Consider the following 22,537-nt stretch of genomic DNA (forward strand, 5'->3'; position numbering starts at 1 on the left):
GTACAGTAAATATACAATATTTGTGTATTAACTGCATGACATTGGGGAGCAATAATTACGGAATTTGGCATGAATATAGTATTGCCAATAAATTTGACGTGCAATCTCTGTAGCATGCAATTCATACACAAGTATCAGAAAATCGAATTTTTATTTTTAACGCATTTTTTTTTTCACCCAGCTGAAACAAAAAGTGACATAACACTACAAATATAGTCACCAGATCATATACAAAATTTAATTTATTAAATCTCTTTATTAAATTCCATCAGTCTAATTCTCTTAATTTTGTATTTACCATGTTAATTTGCATTCGGACAGCTGGACAGACTTCCAATGAGTAGATTCCATCCGAAATTCAATTAAAGTCTGTAAATGGAAGCAGAGACATTATAACAAATTTCCGGCTTCCTGGCATAGGGGTAGCGCGTCTTCCCCGTGATCTGGGCGTCCCGGGTTCGAGTCCCGGTTTGGGCATGGTTGTTCTTCTGTTGTTCTATCTGTGAGATGTGTGAATGTGCCCTCCTGTAAAAGGGGTTGTACAAGCGAATGAATGATGCGTGAGTGGCAAAGTCGTACTCTTGGCCCTAGTTGGCGCTGCTATAAAAAATAAGAGACGTCCCCCTCAGGCTTAAATCGCTGTCTTCGTAACAGCGGGCTTGTCAGTGGCAAGTGCCATAAGAAACAAACAAACAATAAAAAATTTCATTTGTGAAGTTGAAAGCGTTTTGATTGTGTTCGTAGTTCGGATTTATTCCAAAAATGTGCTTTTCAGGTTCAGACAGGTCTGAAAAAAACCCAGCAGTCGTGGTCTCCCCAAAACATTTTCGCATACTCTCTAATAAACTTGTTATACCAAAGAGCGCCTTATGTGACACTGGCGTACAGTAGTTACGAAATATTAACTTCTGGCGTAAATTTAGACTTTTTACTGAATCTATCGTTTCATTCTTAGCGAATTATTTGGCGATTAATCTCTGGCATGCATTCATAGTATTCAAAAATTGAATTTATGTTTTAGACGCGTTTTTTCCAATCGACTAAAAACAAAAATTTGACATAAAACTGCACTTTTAATCGTAAAATCTCATACTAAATTGATATATTTAAATCACTGCTTTTTCGAATTATCGCATTTTCAAGTTTTTGAAAGTACAGATAGACAGACTGTCAACCTTGCGTTGTTTTTCTCAAATTCTGATAGGTATCTATATTATAAATATTAAATCTGCTCCTATGCTTATCTCTCCATTTTTTAGTTATTGCGTTAACTAGTATTTAAACAGCTGAGCTTCCTCTTACTCAAAAACTTAATAGAAATCCAGAAAATTGATAGATATGTTTTTCTCAATCGATCGAAACAAAAATTTGACACAAAACTGCTATTTAAATATTTATGAAAATACAGACCAACAGACAGTAAATCCTTAGTTGGATTTGGCTCAAAATTTGATTGGTGCCTATACTATGGATGCAAAATCTGTGCACCGAATTGTATCTATCTTGCCCTCTTATTTTTGTATTTATTGTGTTTATTCGAATAGTCGGTCAGACGGACATTATCTGGACAGACGTTAATCAAAATTTGATAAAAATCTGAAATTTTGGTGTAAAGACAGTATACCAAATTGCAGCTGTCTAGTTCAATGTGTTTTTGAGCTATCTTTATCACAGACAGACAATAGTTTCCAAAAATATGTTCCGAACTCAGGAAGGTCTAGAACATGAAGATTTTTCATAATCTCAAGTTCGAATTTTTTGACAATTACTATACTTTCTCTATACAACTTATATGAGAAAGTAAAAAGAGAATTGTAACGCAGTTTTAATGTTTGCTGATGAAGGAACGTTAATTTGAACTTATATTAATAAATAGCTTCTAAAGTCAAATAAGTGCTATGTAGCATGTACTTAACACAAGAATGTTCCTTCAAGTGGACACTGGAGCCTGTTTAGTTTGTTCTCATTTCCGCATTTTAGCAGATAATCTGAAAATCTTTCGTGACTTTTAATCATTTTCCATGGTGATTACACAGAAAAAGTTGTGTGGTTCTGAGTTAATTAAGAGATTTTACAATTAAATATATATAAAACTTCCGCAGGTGTCGTTTCGACACCAAGGCAATTTATCATTATAAATAGCTGTCGTTCAACAAACAACATTTCCCTAAGTAAAATAAACTTCCCAAAGTTCTATTGTACACTTGTTTGACCTTCAATATAGTGTTGTTGGGTTCACAGCTGAAATGAATCAATTATTCTAAAATTGTTGTGTCAGAGCAGACACTTTGAAACGATGCTTCATAAAAAAGATCTAAGCCCTGGCGAAATTGCTAATTTGTTGCGAGAGCATTCTGAGAAGGAATCGGATGGTGGCGAGCTGCCATGTTCGAATTTAGATTCCGATGAAGACATACGATTGCGTGAAATGACTGCGAAGAATCTGAAGAAAGTGCAGATGAAATCAATAATATTCCAGTCAATCCTGATATATTTGTTGCTAGGGATGTCATAGAATGGATACCCCATAATGGTAATGTTCCAGGCAAATTTGCGCCTCGAAATTCGACTTTGCAGCAATCAACTCTTGGATTGCTCGGTATTGGAAAAAATTGAATATGACGGTATATATTGCAAATGAAGTATGTTCAAAACATTATGCATAAAAACGATAAATAATGATTAAAAAACTTGCATTCTCACAAAAGTTACGATTTTGCTTATTATACTAACCGTTATGAATATTATTGTTTTATTTCATTTTACAAGATTAAATAATTTGTTTTGTTACAGTTTTTTATGATATAAAGGGTCATATTATAAGATAATTACATGAAATAATATTTAAAAAAAATCTTAAAACTAAACCCTACTTATTAGTCCTGGAATTATTTAATTATTACCAGGACTACTGATAAGTAGGGTTTATTATTATTATTTATATATTTTATATCGCGGTGTTGAAACGACACCGGCGGATGTTTAAGCGAAATCGAAATCACGGATGTTTTAGTGTCAAAGTTATGATTTCAGTATTTCATTGATGTGAAAAGCCTAAAAAGTTTAGGTTTGGAATTTTCTCGTTTTATTTGATGAAAAATATGTGTCGCTTATTCGCGATATTTGCGTTACTAAGTGAAAGAAGCCGTTGCTAAATTATTGAATGCTATTGACTTCAAGCAAAAAGCCATTAAGATATAAGATTCTATTTCAGACATATGGGAATATTCCAGATGGTTCTGAGGAAATGATAAATATACGGATGAATCATGCGAATATTCTCCTTTTCGAGTCGAAATCATTTCCGTTTTAAGTCCTTAAAGTGTTCATCGATTCCTCAAAGCAATTCGTATTTCAATAAATCATAAAACTAATTAAAAATCGTTTAACAAATCTATACATAGTATAAAAGGGAATCTACTGAAATCGTCTGTATATTTGAAAGAGAAAAACTCAAGAGATACTTAATCTGATAATGGAGATATTTGTATCATTTTGTAGGGCATTGATTGGGAAATGTTTTAGTGTATTGAAGTCATATCAAAATAAAAAAGGGAGTTTTATGATTACGATTTTTTTTTTTTTTTTCCAAATGCGAATCACGCATGCGTGAAACAGCAGTATCTGTGCTTTGCACTTATCCGCGTATGCGCGAAAACTTAACAGCGCATGCGGAAATAGCAAGAGTTGTGGTAAGCATATGAGATGCATTTCTTTGTTTATGTCTGATTTTAAACAGCGATTCAAAAATTTTTACACCCCCCCCCCCAAAAAAAAATAAAATCCAACCTTGACCGGAGCACATTAAATGCCAAACGCTTCATTTGTTGCGCGATAGTAAAAATGTAAAGGAAAGAAACGTTCGGTTAGCGAATATCAGAGAAAAAATGCCCACAGGGTAGGAAAGTCTTCTGCTGAGCGAAGTAACATTCTCTTTAAATCGCACTGAAATTGAATTACAGAGACAGAATAAACCAGACTTAGGTTTAAAGCTAATATTTCCTCTTGCATGTTATGCCACCGGGAACGCTGTGCGGGTACTGCTAATAAATAAATAAATAATAAAAGAATTTTTGTCGTAACCTTGCCAAAATAATGTAATTGAACGAAACCAACTGGAGTCATATCCATAAAACTATCTAGCACATTCTCTAATAAAGTCTGTTATACCTGTTTATTCTTATTATTACATCAGAAAAGTGTTAAGTTTATTTTCATATTATGGTGATAATAAAACAAAATTTTTATAAGTAATAAAATGATAAAATTGATATTTTTGCCTTAATAGCAAACCACTGGTGCACATCACTTATGAAAGAGACTATTAGAGTACGATCCTCTGCGATTAATTTTGCAATTTATCTCTGCCATGCGGTTGCATGCTTTGTATGCTTATAAAAAATGTAGCGTTGATATTTTAGCGTTGATATGTAGCGTTGATATGTGTATTTTAGCGTTGATATGTAGCGTTGAAAAAAAATGTAGCGTTTTACAAAATGCAAACTCTTACATAAGAGTTTAAAGAGAATTTAATGCTAATATCAATACAAAAAGCAAAATTCAAATATTTGCGATACAAAAGAAGTTGAGCAGCAATAATTATAGGGGTGCATTAGATGCTGATACTGCAGTGAGTTATCAGTACTTAGAAGGGTAGCCTTTATTTTTTATAACAGTTTTGCTTTGTTGTTTCATTGAGCTGACGACAGTTTTAAGCTCTTCCTTCGTTATTGCATGATGCCAGAAAACAATTATAGCCTCAATTAAATCTTTTTTATTTGATGAATGTTTCATATTACAAGAGTTTTTAAACAATTCCATCCTGCTGAAAAATAAATGATGCGTTGTTGGGAAAGAGATCACTGTTGGAAGGTATAAGTTTGGGCTCTAGAATAGTGTCAATGTATTTTCTTGCATTTAATGTCCCATTGATAACAACCAATATCGTCTGCTGATATGCATGACCAAATCATAACCCTGACTGAGTTCTTCATAGTTGTCTGAATGCAGTCAGGATATAGCTCTTCTCCTATTTTATGTCTTACACATTTTCGCCATCATTACCGAATAACAATATATTTGTTTCATCACTCCATATAACTTGTGATCACTGATCATCTGTCCAATTAATGCGTTCTTTTGTCCACTGTAATCTTTTTATACGCTGCTATGAATTAGGATAAAGATTTTTTCGTTAAATTCTACCTCTTAGTCCAACATCTAATAACCTTCTCCTGATTGTTCTTGAACTGACATAAATGCCAGCATCATTCAATTGACTTCTGATCGCCGCTGATGACATTCTATCTTGGAGACATAGCCTTTTTATTTTTCTGTCATCAACAGATGTGGTGCACCTTTTACCGTAATTTCATGCTTTGTTCTTTATTGAATTTGTCTTCTGATATTGCAAACAAAACTTTCGGACTCCAGATGTAGTCACTGAACCACCCATCTGTCTTGAAAATTCAGCAAAGGAAAGACCACAATCATGTAACACAATAATCTTAGTTCTCGTTTTAGGGGTCAAATCTATTCTTTTATTTGATGTCATTGCTTCTTGACTAAACATCAGAAATATTTACAAAAATTCCAATTGTATATAAAAAAAGTTTAACAAAATTTCTAACTTGCAATTTGATTACATAAAAACCAGTCTTCCTTCTACAGAAAAAAGCACAATAATGACTTGTTCCAAGTTTAAACGCAATGTCAGCTTCTGCTAGCAGATATTAACATTTGATTGATTCCCGAAACAAGAACAGTGATTTATCAGGAAAGTTAGAAATTACAATCCACTTCATCACTGTGTTTGTTATTCAAATTAAAATAATAATAACTTTTTTGTATTGCAAATATTTGAAATTTTCCTATTGAAATCAGCATTAAATTCTTTTTAAAATGATATGCAAGAGCTTGTATTTTGTGAAATATAATATTTTCTATAAGCATACAAACATAACGATTTTCAAAAGAGTCCACAATTTTGGCCACCCCTATATATATATATATATATATATTTAAAATCTTAATTTAATCCAAATTAATTTCCAAAGCTTTATCTTAATTTAACCCATAGTAATTTCATTCTCTTATTTCCTAATCCAATTCCACTTTCCCTACTTAATTAATTCAAGAGAAGCTTTATAAAGTTGATATATCGGTTAAACGCCGACACGTTCACACGCCCCGCGTGAAGGGCTAGAACAGTGTCCAATAAGTACATTCTTTTTTAAAAGATCCCGGTGTTTCCCTTACTTGTGATTGACATGCGTCAGAAATCCCTATCAAAATCTTAATAATACATTAGCACTATGAAAAAATATTTTTTCTATCCATATCTCATGTTATATAAGACGAGGGATAATTTATTTCTCTTTTCTTCCCCACTTCTGCTTTTGTGCAGCGCAGAGAGCGGACGTGCCTTGTCCGCGCCTGCTTGTAAATAAATCATGCCTGCCTCCCGGGATGGATTAAAACAAACTTAAAAAAACTCTTCACTGCTTGTCGCAAATGCATTCTACTTCACATAACATAATATATATATATATATATATATATATATATATATATATATATATATATATATATATATATATATATATATATATATATATTTGGTTTTAGTATGTTTTGATAAGATAGAATAGCTGGTGGGGGGGGAATAAATATATTCTTTATATTATCGTCTTAATAAACGTTATTTTAAAGTATTATTTCGACTTTCATAATGTAACTATATAACTTTATCATTCGCAAAACTTTCATACATTTGTAAGAAATGTTTTAGCCTACTATCTAATCCAGTTTGCTTCCTGTTCTTTTCAACTACAAATGTTAATGTGGACATCCCTAATCGTCCATCTCTTTTTAAATAGTATTAATTGTGTAAACCTGCCAAATGTGGCGAGCTATCAGTTGGAAAAATTCAATTTGGCGAATATCGTTCCGTTCATGAGTTAGGTTGTTCACAGAAATGTAGACATAATTTTAAAAGAGATTTTTTTGAACTTATAGAGACATTAAAAAAAAAAGGATATCAATTCAAGTTCCAAGATGCTTTTCTTTCTCCTTAAAATACTTTATATAAATTGTAGAAAATGTATATCATAGGTCATTCGTTTGTCCTGGCCGTTTGAATCGCAAACACTTCACCTGGGATATTTTGATTTTACTTTCCCTTATACGAAATATACAAAGAAAATATTTGGTAACAGTCGAAAAATTCGAGCTCGAAATTTTGATTACTCTCCACGTTTTATATTTCTCTCAGTTCGAAAAATAAATTTTTGGAAAAATGTCCGTCTGTCTGTCAATGACAAAGAAAACTCAGACTCTTTCAATTAGACGAATGAAATTTGGTATATGGTTTGTACACTAAATTTGTAGCTTTCTTCCATATGTTGAATGAAATCCATTCATAAGAAGTCAACCTTTAATATTTAGTACACAAGTTAAATTTCTAAAGTGTACATTCATCTCTTTGGAACCAAATTATTCAAAAGGTTGACCATCCATTGGTCTGCACTTTTGCATGCATGTAAACTGATTAATCCCAAAAAAGGAACGATTTAAAAACAACATTTAATTGCATTTGGGTTGTATCTTGTGACTACGATTGTTGTTCTATTTCAAATTTTTGATTTCAGTCATTCAGAATAAACTTTCAAAATATGTATCACGATTTTCTCATGCTTGTGCAACTACCCAGAGCCAGCAATTAATTGCAAAAAAAGCACACAATTATCGAATATCGTAAGCTAGATTTGCTCAACATTCGATCTGTATTAATTATTGTCCGGTTCTATGCTATGAAAACACACAGCTCTCATGTATAGGTTCTGTCAAAAAAAGATTGAGTCATAGTAGGTCTCAACGTCTAGTCCAAGTTCCGCACTTTGATATGGAAGGGAGAAGTGGGTGATTATAGTCTTGACTAGAGAATATGGGAGAAAATTTCGAGATAGTCACTCTCACTGGTTTCACATTATTCTTGAGAACATAAATTAAAATACCTACCTCTAAGCTTTCATTTCATTTATTTGAAAGATATAATCACCACGGATCCATACATGTGAAATTTCTACATTTTATAATTTACTTTATAATTCACTGACAGCCATCGTTAGTGGTAGTCCTTTGAATTTAAAAATTCTGCTCTTTAGTAAAAATGACGTTTTGTTTACCAAAACAATTTTAAAAGTTTCTCACACGATTTTTGAAACTCCCTGTATTACAAATTCAAGCACTATTTGTACAAAATATCTAACAATATTACTGCCATATCTTCGCAATATTATACGACCTTCAGGATACTTTGGGGATATTGCAGAATATTTTGTGTTACAAGGAAAGCGTGAAATTTTATGGAATCACCAAGCTCAATTTATGCAAAGCTTATATAGACAGAAAATGCGCTGAATGTCCAAAATGCAGAAATAAATACAACCAAGACCTGTGTCGTATATACTTTTTAATAAACACACATAAAATTTCCAATACACAGATGAACTAGACGATATCCACATATATTTAGACTCTTTATATATTAAACAACGAAAGTGTTAGGTATACAGCAACATCCATTTCAACATATCTTTCAGTAGTGAAAAGATATCCTTTTTATATGTATTCAAAACGTAGAAGCTAGGCAAGGATTAAAGTTGCAAATATTGCATTACATGACTACAAAACATAGGCTTTGTGTTATAACACACTATCCGTCTTCAACATTATTAAATTCTTATATTACACAACAGCGAATTTTTAGAAGTAAACATCCTATAGAAATAAACACCACAAACAACACAGACTTGTGCATAAGGTGTATCACTCTATTTACATTTAAACCACTCATTGCCATTCACAGATTCGCTTATTATTATTATTTTTTGTTAATTTAAAACGAAAATCGCCTTTTAATCCTGTTTCATCTCCATAATCATGTTCCTTTAAAATTTTAAACAACATTGATTAGTCTTAAATTAATTAATCGGATATTTAATTTATGATTTGATAGCGATAATATTTTTTTAGCTATGAAATAAGTAATGTCAAGGCCAGAGTAATATTTTTAATTGAAAATAATACTGAAATTTAGAATAACAAACCGAAGTGATTGTAACCTTCGAAAACAATAATTAGTTTCAAGGTCAGAGAAATAAACTGAATCGGAAATAACATTCAAAATCCGACTAAACTGAAAACCTTCGTAAGGTCAAAGGATTCAACGAATAAGAAAGTATCTTTCATGAGAAAAAAAAAATTAACATTCCATAGTATGCTACATATAAAAATTATTTCTCATTTCAACATAAGAGTTTTTTTAATGCGTAATTTTCTAAAAAATTTCATATAAAATATTAAAAGTAATTTTTAAATAGATTTCTTTTTTTTTTTTTATCTAATAATCACAAAACAGTTTGAAACTGTCAAAAGCAAATGGAAAAATGGAATGGCGATATAATCAAACTTAAGTTAAAAATAGAAAATTTTATAGCTAACATATTATTTCAATTCGCTAAACTTGTTTTAATTTTTTGGCATAAAAGACAATTTTTTAAAAATGTATATACTCATTGATATTTTTTAATGTAAGGAAACGAATTCATTTGGTAATTATAAAAATATAAAAAATAAATAAATTTTAATAATAAACATGTTTCAATAAGATACATGCATTAAATCGAACATAATCGAAATATATATTTCCAGAGGTAAAAAAATTGTTTGCTAAAAAGCTATTTTTTTGTTAAAAAAATTGTCCATTTTTATTTAATTAATTATTTAAAACAAAGTTTGGAATTTAGTTAAAACTAATTGTGGCTTGATTTCATTAAAATAAAATAATTTTACGAATGAATAAAATTGGCTCTTTAATAAAATTTGTATTCATACATTTTCTTGTCATCAAAATGAAACAATTTCAAATATTAATATATCAAAATGTAATTAGATCCATTTTTGAATGAAAAAAATTTCATTACTTTATTCGAAATTAGATTTCCTTCTTGTAGAAAACATTAAATGGAAAACTAAATATTAAATATTTCCAATGCGCTTACAAAATAATTTTTAATTTTTAATTGAAAAATTACAATTACAATAACGCTGATAGAACAACCAATTTTTTAAAAAAATGATTCATTTTTAAAAATAATTATTTGAGAAACAAAGAAATCAAATTCCTGAAAATGTTTCAAATTATTTCTGATATGTAGACATTAACACATTTAAATTTTTTTCTTCCAATAAATATTTTATCTTTTGATATGTTCATCGTTAGGTCGGGTATTTAAATTTTTTGATAATTTTTTTATTGCTTCAATAGGCTTATAATATTATTATTTATCTGATATCAATTTTTTTTTACTACTTCATTAAAATGATATCCATGTATATAAGCATACTATACATTTTAAAAAAATTTTAATAACATATTTTAAGAATATATTTGTTTTTCAAAGAATTGTTCACTTTTAAGAATTCTTATTAGCCTTTTCAATAATTTACTTATTTTTCAAGAATATTTGCTTGTTTTTAGAAGATTTTATCTAATTTTTTTTAAAAGAATCTTTGTTTTTCAAAAGCTAGTTTAATTTTTCAAGAATATTTGTTTACTTTTTCAAGAATGTTACATTTGCTTTTTCAAAAATGCTTATTTAATTTTTTTAAAAAAAGTATTTCTTTATTTTTCAAAAATATTTGCTAACTGTTTCATGCATGGAATATAAGATAAAAAGGATTTTTTTTAAAAAACAAAACTGATAGATTTTAGGATGGTTGATCTTGAATTTTTTTGTTGAATCTAAAAAAAAAAAATTATTTTAAAAATTACATTTGTAAATGAATTAATTGAATTTTGGTGAAATCCGATAAAGTCCGGACTTCAAATTTTAAGTTAGCATCAGTCATCTTTTAAAAAAATATTCTTGTGATAATTGAATCTTTAATGAGTTTACAGATAGATTAAATACAAAACATCAATACGTGAATAAATGTGATGACAGCTGTGAAAGTGCTTTGACAACCTGAACATAATATGTGCAAACAGCAAGACTTAACTGAGGCATGCACCAGACCATATAGGTTCAGTAACGCACAGATGACATTTGCAAAAGCTGATAATATATTCATGCAAATGTTCTAGTTTATCTTTTAGGCTTTAATGTCATTACTTGAAAACACTTTGTTTACAATCAAGGTACATGAGCTTTGATACATTTCTCTCTTTTTTTCTGATATCTGACTTCAAAAATAAATTATAATAGCTGTAAAGTAATTCCGATATTTAAGTCAAACATTTAAAATATATATTATGAAGTATTTACAAGCATATACATTATATTTTTAAACTAATTAACATCAAAATAATGAAAATTTTAATCTCTTTATACGGTTTTCTTTGTACTTAAATCAATATGTACATTCGTATTCATTAACACATACTACATAATAAATACTATAATGGTTAAAGAACTGCGTTTCTTTTGATATTTTCATTGTGAAGTTTCAAAAAAGAACAATAATGATGATATATAGCAATATGATAACATATAGAAATTTGATAACTAACAACTAAATCAAGTAAACACATATAATACAATTTTATTACTTTGGTGGCTATTACAAATTTACTAATTAAAAATTTTTAATTTCATTAAATGCATGTCAATTGCTTCAAATTTATCAAATTGAAATATATAATACTTAATTTATATGTCTCTCTTATGTAATAGAATTATAATGTATGAAATATACATGTAATAAAATATAATAAACTTACGTAATATGTATATATATATTCTCAACCATCAATAAAAACTGGATATATGAGGGATTTACAACTTTTTTTTACATATACAATAATATAGAAACAAATTTTAATGTTTTTTTTATCGAGTTTGGTATTTGTGTTTCACGCATAAATTAAAAACATATTTTACACATAAATATATTAATATCTCCCATTAGCAATACATATATTACTATACTTATCCTATAAATGCAGAAACATTTATTTCAGTGCATATAGTTTCTTAAGATCAATGTGACATATACATTTCAATAAATATATTAAATTGTCTTACATAAACAATATTCATATCTTTAACATTCTATTAACAAGTTGGCAATAGCTTTAAAAATATGCTCATATATTTATGCACTTCTTTTGGAAGAAATACATAATAGTGTTTTATACATTTATAAATAAATACATGCTTATATTGCTAGCGCCATTATTAATTAGATTGCCACCTTCCAAAACTTTTTGAAATTTTAATTATACAGGAACCAGTAAAGTATATGTCATTTTATGTGTTAAAATTGAATTATTAATAAGCATATCTCGTTTCGAAAATAAAATTTGTTATGCAAATATTATAATAGAGAAAGAATATTATTTCTAGGAGACAGAAACGATAATAACAGTTGTTTCCGTACAGCCTATGTATTAATAAGAAAAAATAAAGGAAAGACAAGATAATAACAAAGACGAGAAAAGCACAATTATGACAAATAAAATAAATGCAATATCAAGCTATAAGCAAAAAAATATATATATCAAAATTTTGTATTATCAATTTTAAATGTAACGAATTGAAAATATAGCCTACTTATTTAATCTTAATCAAATAGTTTGCATTGAATGAATTTTATTTCATAATACGCTAAAGCACCGTCATTTAATACAATTGAAAAAAAAAACATTTCAAATTATAGTTAATTTCAATGACGAGGGTAATTCCTGACATATAAGCTAATTAAGTAGAAAATAAAAGAAAGCGCATCTCCGATCATTAAGAAATTGCGTACATTAATTTTGTAACAAGCCAAATTTTGTAGAAATAGGTTGAAATCTAAATAAAATATATCACAAATGAAATATTATAATAAAGTTGAACTCTGCAAGTAATAATAGAAATCTTGATAGAAATACTGTATTTGTTCAACTTGTAAGGACAAAGTTGAACAAATGCAATCTTTGAACAAACGTAAATTTTTTTTTGTATACGAGTTGTTAATGTCTTTCTATAAATAACATAAATATTGGTATATTTTTAAGAAAGAAAGCATGACCAAAATTTAGACTTTTCCTTTGCGATATTGGCAATAGGTTTTCTGTTCAAATGCAAATCAGATTGTATTTATTCTAATACAAGAAGTTTTAGTTGTTACATCTATAAGTCAAGAATATTCCTTAAAACAACTTGTTTAGAATTCATTGGAAGAAATTCAACTTTATGTTTCTTACTTATTCATATATTTTAAAGAAATTAATATTCAAAGTAGTAAATGCTTTGACTACTGCATTTGTTCAACTTGCAAGAACAAATCTGAACAAATGCAATCTTTCAACAACGTAAATTCTTTTGTGTATGAGCTGTTAAATGTCTTTTTGTTAATATCAAAAAATGTTACTGCACTTTTAAGAAAGAATGCATAACCAAAATTTAAGAGTTTTCCTTTGAGATATTGGCAGTAAGTTTGTTAATCAAATACAAACCAAACTGTATTTATTCTAGCATAAAAAAAATTAATTGTTTCATCTGAATTCACAGAAATTCTTTATAAAACTTGTTTACAGCTTAATAAACGAAATTCAACACTATGTTTCTTACTTATTCATATATTTTAAAGAAATTAATATTAAAAATTAGCAAATGCTTTGACTTGTAAGAACAAAGTTCGATTTTGTATTCAAACAAAAATATAAGATATAAAATAAGTTAGCAAAACTAGAAGAGCTACATAATAAATAATACGTAAGCATGCTAGTGAAAGCAATACCTTGCATCTACCTGAGTTAAAATCTCGTAGATATGGAGTTAAACTGTGAAAATTCCTTAACATTTTCTAGACATATAATAATAAGAATACGCAGATTTTACCTTTATATTTGTTACCGTGAAAGACCGAAATCTGGAGAATGTCAACACTCATCGGTGAATGTCAACATATACCAAATACCTCGGTGAAAGACCGAATATTTTATTATATTCTTATATATTCGAACTATCACCAGTGTATGTCGACAATCACCGACATGCTTTGGTGAAGGTCTAGACGCCGATGTCCACGGAGAGAAGACACCACTGTGGGAATACAAGTCTCTGATGTCGACCGTAGTAGTACAGATGCTTGAAATATGCTGGCGGTTGTTGTTGGAATAGAAGATTCCGACTTTTATAAATTAGCAAATAAAAATGGTACCCTCAAGCAGCTTTATACCCGTAATCAGTTTGTAAATTGTAAAGAAAAGTTACTTTCCATAGATGAAATTTCAAGAAATGTCGCAAAGAGAAGCCGCTGCAGTTAATGCGAGAAGTGGAGGGAAAAGCTACACACGCAGTCATTGCAAAAAGAAAAGTTTCACTACTAAACGCAGTTGTAAAAGCAAGGGACTCTTGTCCAATTCAAAGTGCCATACAAAGTGTTTAAATTGTTGCAACAAATAAAATAGTATAACGTCAATCACATAATTAAGTTTAATTCTATGGCTTTAAGTTTAATAGTTTAATTACTATAATTTTATTGGCTTTAAGTCTAATAGTTTAATCACTATAATTTTACTAGCTTTAAGTTCAATAGTTTAATTACTATAATTTTATTGGCTTTAAGTCTAATAGTTTAATCACTATAATTTTACTAGCTTTAAGTTTAATAGTTTAATTACTATAGTTTTTAAAGTTTAATTACTATAGCTTTAAACTATTTTAGCATATATCATTCATAATCTGTTTTAATAAGTATATATGATTTAAAATCGTAACCAAAATATTTTTTTTTAACTTTCACCATCACTGCATGTTGACTGTGGACACACCGGTGATAGTCCGAATATATAAGAATATAATAAAATATTCGGTCTTTCATCGAGGTATTTGGTTTATGTGGACATTCACCGGTGAGTGTCGACATTCTCCAGATTTCGGTCTTTCATGGTAACGTGTTTATTACTTCGATTATTATTAGAAATATCTTTATTATTAGAAATATCTATGAAAACAAAAAATATTAAAAGATTATTTATGAAATTAATTTAGAAAATAACCAATAGAAAAGTGATTGAACTATATCTTGCTAAAAGTATCCATCAAACTCAATTTATTTATACTATTTATAACAATGTCATGAGAATTCCTGTACATCAAAGCTATATTAAATCTCAACTATCAACATTAGGACGATTCATTCTAAAAAGAAAAAACACTGGAATAGTATGGGTTTGACCCATTTAAGTTTTGATTTAATCTTCGATGGCTGCTAAAAATTCTAGCAAACGATTGTCAGCAATGCTTAAGGCTAATATTTTTTTTAAAAAAGCGGGGAAATTAGGAAAAAATAATAATAATATTTCTTAAAGTAAAATGTCCGCTGTCTAAGTTATGAAGCAACTTCTGAATATCATTAAAATTAATAAAAAAGTTCTTTTGGAAAATATTATGCAGAAAAATGTATAAGAGCTGAAGCAATTTGCGAATATTAACTTTAATAATAACCAAATTAGCTTACATTAGATGACCTAAAACTACGCATATATGCATACTATTAAAGTCTTTGATATGGAAACAATAGATTCAATTATGCTGAGATAACATAATTCCATTAAAATGGACGATATACATCATAACTTTTATTTACTGAAAAAGTTGAAAAATAATAAATTTATAGTTATAGGTACAGACTAAAACTATTATAATTATTAGATTATATAAAATATTAGAAATGTAATTATAGAAAGCAAAAGATTATTAAAATTTTGGCAAACAGAAAAATTTATTAAAAATTAGGTTTCTACAAAGACAGTTTCATAATTTTGAACAAATATTAACTCAATAAAAATGCTAATTTTCTAATTCCGAGATTCAATTATTTACTTCGAAATGATTGATCAATACATGTTTTTTTCTCTCTCAATTTGTAAACTAAATTCTGCAAAAATAATTTAAGAATGAAATCATAAGAAAGATCATACCTTTTAAAATTTTATGCCATTATAGTATCAAATGATATTTAAATACAGATTATCTTTTAATGAATGAAAGTCAATAAAAAAAGTTTTGGTCATATGAAAAACTCTTAAACGACAAAATGGAACTTTTCAGAAGTGAACATATATCGAAAAGGCTGAATGCTTCAGAAATATCCTGACGCTTATTTTAATGTTACGAAGGCCATTATTTAGTTGTTTTTAGTTTAAAAAGATGTATTGACAAACATTGAGTATGAAAAATATTATATTTTATATAACAGTTCTCTCAAGCGATTTCGAATTAAAGGGGAAAAGTTCATTATTTCTATTTAAAATATATTTATGCATTACTTAGTGAAGTACACGAGTCCACTTTGAAAATTTCTGTGTATGCATTGAAAAGATTGATTTATTTACTGCAGACGATACCAAATGTTTATGATAAATTTGTTTATCAAATGTTTCTATTAGTGGCAATGGAAGTATCCAATTACAGAACCAGAACAGACGTAATATCCAATAAAATACTTTTTATGAGATAATAAGATCAAAAGATAAAAATAACAATCATATTCAGACAAATAAATAAACAAATCAGAAGAAATAACCTCAATTCGTTTTATAATCATTTATGTTTTTCACTTCTGCATTCCTGGCAATTTACCAGCTTATTGTTCCGTGAAACATTATCTGCACGAAAATGTTTTAGAATTGTTCATATAAACGTGAAATACGTTTTTAATTTTATAAATTATTTAAAAACAGAGGTATCACAGCTAATTTCATAAGATAGAAAAATTTAATACTTTAAGTAAAGTCTCACCGAGTTTTAATAGTTAAAGTTATTAAATTTTAGTATGAATAGTTAAACAAGAATTACAATATAAATAAAATATTCAAATTCGTAAATTTCATTGACAAATAGTAGTATCTTCCAACTTTATTTTTAAGTAAATACATATATCACCCCTTTTTCTCTTATAGAAATGCATTTATATTATACGTTCACATTTTTAAATTTTTTTATGGGAAATAATAAAATTTCCAAAGAAATAAACAGTTGCAAACTATTTAAAATTTTAATATTATAAACTAAATACTTAATAATAAAGATATATCATATAGTACATGAATAAGTATTATAAAATAGCAGAGATTGATTGAAATTTCTCATTGGCTATGAGAATTTATAAGGCGAATATATTTACTAAAAAAATATAAGCATTAAAGCTTTTACAAATGAAAAATAAACAAACAAAACTCTCACTGCATATATATTCTATAGAAATGATAGATTTGAAAAGATAATTAAAATGTTAAGATTTATGACAACTGGATATTTTACTTCATTAATAAAATATTTCGATTTTTTTTTATTATCCTTTCTTCAAAAATGTGAATATCTATAGGTCATTCAAATAATGCGAAAAAAGTTTCAAATATGTTTAGTACAAAAAAATAACTTGACAAAACATTTTAGAGATTAGTTTTTAATATAACACATTTCAAACCAATATAAAATAATAGATTTCTATGATAGCTATATAGTGTTTTTAAGGTGGTAAAAATTTAAGTTTTTAATTTAAAAGAAGTTTTAAAGTAACATTTTTTTAACAAATACTTTGCTCTAAATTATTTGCGTGACAAAAATGAAGTTACATAAAAAAATACATTAATACTAAGCCTAATTTAAACAACCAAATTCATTAGAACCAAAACAATAAATAAAAGCTAAATACAAATTTAGAAAATACTTGTCTATAGAAGCTTTACAGTGGCGATTTATCTCTTAATTTTATTTTAAATGAAATGATAAAAATCAGATTGTTAGTCAATTGTTAATCAATTACCTGATTTTAATTACATTAAAAGTCAGATAATTAAAAATCCCTTTATTCCTCCATTAACCGCAAGGTCTAATACATATACACTGCTTCACCAAATTGCAACTTTTCACAAGCGATAATTCAACAAATATGGCGGCCAAAAAATTTCAATCGCTTTTCTCCAAACTGAAACTGAATGCTTCTGAGAGGAAACTTCTTTTCTTGACATTCATTATCACGTCCATTTGGCGAACTTTTCAATGCCTGGAGTACATTTCACAAGTTTGGTGACGAAAATATGCGACATGTCATAATCTTAAGTCTAACCAAAATTTGCAATCAATGGAGGGTTTATAAATTTTGTCTTTTACCAAAATAAAAAATAAAAATATATTATTACAAAATGAATTCATTTCAAAATTATAGCCAAAAAGTCGAAAAATAATTCTGTTACAATGCAAATATAAATTCTATTATAGTACTGAATACAAATAAGAGCAATAAACTTATAACTTTTTGACACACATTTTTTTGTCCATAAAAACAATAAAAGCAATGGAGCTCAAATAAGTTGAAATACTAAAGGCTAAAATACTGTTCAAACAGATGACAAGAGAAACTATTCTTTTAAGATGAAGGCATGATATTTTCTAGCTATAAAAACAGATAAATCTGTTTTCTGGTATAAGAGTTTAAAATTGCTGTAAACGAACCAGTTCCAAATAACAGAAAGATGCTGGACAGTTTAAAACTAACTATTAATCACAATTATGAGATTTTAAATTTCAAATAAAGAAAACTCTAGAGAAAAAAAAACCTGTTAGTACATTATAATTGTAATACTAATTTATATCTAATATTATCATATATAAAAATAGTTCGTTAGATAAGTCTCTAAATTATCGTCTATTATTTCTTTGCCTATATTTTGAGCTTAAATACTGACTTAAATAGCCAAGTATTCAAACTGAATAACATTCCTCTAATTTAATTATCATTTTGTTGCAAATTAAGCAACAAATTATTTTTAAATAATTTATTTCTTAAGTCTTGCCAAACTCAGTATACTTTCGTCCTCTTGAAGAAAAATCTGTGAAAAGTTCACCATCAAATGAAAACAATCATGTAGACGTAAAATTGTTGGAAGAACACCATTTTTACATTTGTTGCTGGATCGTTCGACAAAATAAAAGAAAAATGAATAAGGAATTGCTTCCTTGAGGTTTCTTTTCCAAAAACAGCAGAAAAATTTATTAGTTTAATTCCCCATTGTAAACTACATAAGATACTGTAAAAAAAAAGGGCCAATATAGTTGTATATGACTGCAGTTCGTTTCACTTACGCACAGTATTAGCCACTTGATTTAAGTTTATAGTAACTTATAGTAGAAAACTGCTATGAATCTAAAATTGATGCTTATGCTGTAATACAAGTATATTCTTGAAAATTACTTATATAAACAAAGAATTCAATAATAATTCATTTTTTTTGTTTAATAACTAGCAAACATAAATTCAACTAAAAAAACTAGAAATTTATATTGAAGAAATCAAACTAAGTTTACAAACATATTGATAAAATAACTTATTTAGAAATCCAATTCAAGGAGCATATGAAATATTTTTTTTTTCAAAAATTGAAATGAACTAATAAAATAAAAGTTATAAAGCGGCTATTAAATTTTAATGTGAATAATTAATAATTATTTCTGCTTTCAAAACTTCAGTTTTTGTTCTTTTGTTATTAATAATGCATAATAATATCTTCATATACATCTTGTAAACACATTTTTAATTCTAAAATATTTTTTTTTCTGTCAAAAATATTCAAATTGCACACGAAAAATTCGACTTTAAATACTTTAATACTGTGGTAATCTGACTTATATCTCTCTTTTAATGCTGCTGTAATATTCAGAGACATTTGTTGAGAGAAATTCCCAAATCTACTGAATTCACCAGCTACCTATTTCTATCACACAGTTATTTATCATGTGTGAATTCAGATTCTGGTGACGAAATCAATAGCATGCACTGTCATGACACCTTTGATTTTTCAGACTAGATACGTTCCACCAAAGACGTCTGTATAAGGTTTGTCATTAACTCTACACGTCAACGAATGTCATGACTGTCTGTCAACCTGCTCCATTTTATGCTAGCAATCTCACGGTGCCATTGACAAATGACAGGAGGAACATGAAAAAACACCAGACTTGTAGCTTGTCGTCCTCCTGCAGTTAGTTATAGAAATCCTTTGTCAACGAAAGCCATATTAGTCTGTATCAGAACATCGATGGCAAGACACAGGAGGAACATGAAAGACGCCAGGTCAAATACTTGTTTTGAAAACCATCGCCAGAAGTAATTGCAATCCTTCTTTCGGTTGAATGTAGATTGCTCATGTCCTTACACGCTTTCTTGGCCGATGGTAGTTGTTGGTAAGGGCGTCGAAGGGCATCGACAGCAGGACTACCTAATGGCCTACATAGGCCATGATAGCCTCACAGTCGATGATGTTGTACTCCAGGAGCAAGCTGAGGGCGACGAATGCGAAGTACAAGAGGAACATGACGAGCGCCAGTCCGATGTTCATCTGCCACTTGAAGCAGGCGATGGAAATGATGACGAATAGGAGCATCAGGAACAGGATGACGATGGAGCAGGCCATGCCAGTGCTGCTCACTTTCACTGGCCCGAATATAAGTGCAGAGAGGAGCCAAGGTGTGGGCAAACTGGAAGGGGGAAACAATTCATTTAAGAACATGAACAAAAAAAAAAGAAATACCGATTTATTCATAAATTAAAGAAAAGCAATGTGCTATTTTCTTAAAATGCAAATGTAGTCAATCAAAATACAGAAAAGGTACTGAGTAGTGAAATAGTATAGTGTCATATCACTGTGAAAGTAATAGCATTCATATAACTAATGAATGCCAAGTCGCCAAAACAAAAAAGTAAGATTGCTATTAAGGTTAAATAATACCTTTATTTCATTGTTTTCAATAGAAGCAGTTTTATTCTTTACTTAGGTGACTTGGAATGAATTGGCGACATAAAGGGTGGTAGAAGAGTAAATTTCAACCAAAGAGGAATATTTGATGCATTGATTATAAATCACTTAATATAGATGTATAAATGGTTTTGTGTAGGCAATGTACTATTTGTTAATAGTTATCCAAAACAAACTCAAATGCCATCAATAAAAGAACAGCAGATGTCAAAGTAATCATCGTATATTAAGAATTTCATCTGTTTGAAACCCGCTGTTGGGTTCCCATTCATGTCGCCAACGAATGCCAAATCACCAAGACCAAAACGCAAGATGGTTGCTAAGATAAATAATACTTTTACAGCACTGCTTTCCTTAGCAGTAATCTTACTCATTTCCCTAGGCGACTTGGCATGCATTGGCGACATGAAGAGGTGTCAAATAATGTACTTCAACCAAAAAGGAATATTTGATATATTAGTTAAAAATACAGTTAATATAAATGTATTAGATAGTTTTGTGCTAATTGAATTTTATATTTGACTTACGAATTACGCAGATGAAAACAACTAATTAACTAGGTACTGGTACGTTTCTGAAATTTAAACATTGGAATGGGATCTTATCTTTAAAAAAATACTCAACTTTCTTCCTCATTTATCTGAAATCCATAAAAATTTCCTTTACATCATAAGAAGTCATTAATCAAATTGAATCTGATTGAAATCGTTTGTCACTAATGAATGAAAAGAGAACAAAGCCCGAATGTAAGATGGTTGCTGAGATAAACAATATTTTTATTGATGACATCGTGTCCACGTTACCACGGAAAAGGGGTGCAATAGCTTATGAGGGTAAAGACCCCTGAGGGCAGGGGTCTGGCTTCTAGCTCATATGAAGATGAAACTGACACACATTCGCTTGCACAACCCCTTTTTACAGGGGGGGGGGTTACATTCACACTCCTCACAGATAAGAACAACCATGCCCGAACCGGGATTCGAACCCGAGACGCCCAGGGAACGGGAAAGAAACGCTACCCCTATGCCCGTAAGCCGGCAATATTTTTATTGAATTATTTATATTATCATCTGTTTTACTTTTTAGACTTGATGACTTGGCATTCGTTGGCGAGATGAAGGACTGCCGTAAAGTAGATTTCAATAATAAAAAAAAGAAGAAGAATGATATTTATTAGTTACAAATGCATTTAATGTAAATACATTAAAGAGTTTTGTGTCCACTGAATTTCACAATGAAACTTGCAACACATTGACAAATGAAAACCCATGATGCAAGTCCATAAAACTTTTTTTAGATCAGAAGAAATCATTTGTCAAATTTCATCTGGTTGAAATCCACTGCTATGTTCCTTCCTCTCCATGTCATTAATGAATGCCAAGACGCCAAGATGAAAAAGAAAGATGGCTCTTAAGGTAAGCGATACTTTTATTGCATTGTTCATATTAGGAGCTATTTTAGTCTTGACGATTTGTCATACATTGGCGAAGAAAGAAGTGTCAAATATTGAAATTCAACCCAAAAGGAATATTTGATGTATTAATTATAAATATATTCAATATAAATGTGCTAAAGAGTTTTTTTGTTTATTGAATTTTACAGTTGGTTTACGAAATGCGCATATAAAACTAACGAATTAAATGAATCTATTCTTAGTGTGTTTCCAAAATTTAAATTTCGGAGTGATGATATCTTTAACAAAATAGGGATCTTTGTAAGTTC

The 22,537-nt window shown here is 28.9% G+C and overlaps 1 protein-coding gene across 4 annotated transcripts in view; it reads right to left on the minus strand.

The window, feature by feature from the left end:
- Positions 1–19,477: 19,477 nt before the first annotated feature.
- LOC129969601 (sodium/potassium/calcium exchanger 2-like) overlaps positions 19,478–22,537 on the minus strand; it is a 380,277-nt gene continuing 377,217 nt past the window's right edge. For all 4 annotated transcript variants that reach the window (XM_056084242.1, XM_056084244.1, XM_056084241.1 and 1 more), the window contains one exon: positions 19,478–20,537. In XM_056084242.1, the coding sequence (XP_055940217.1) occupies positions 20,279–20,537 (259 nt within the window). In that variant the 3' untranslated portion in view covers positions 19,478–20,278. The remainder of the gene's footprint in view (positions 20,538–22,537) is intronic.

This window comes from Argiope bruennichi, chromosome 5, assembly GCF_947563725.1.
Source record: "Argiope bruennichi chromosome 5, qqArgBrue1.1, whole genome shotgun sequence".
NCBI lineage: Eukaryota > Metazoa > Arthropoda > Arachnida > Araneae > Araneidae > Argiope > Argiope bruennichi.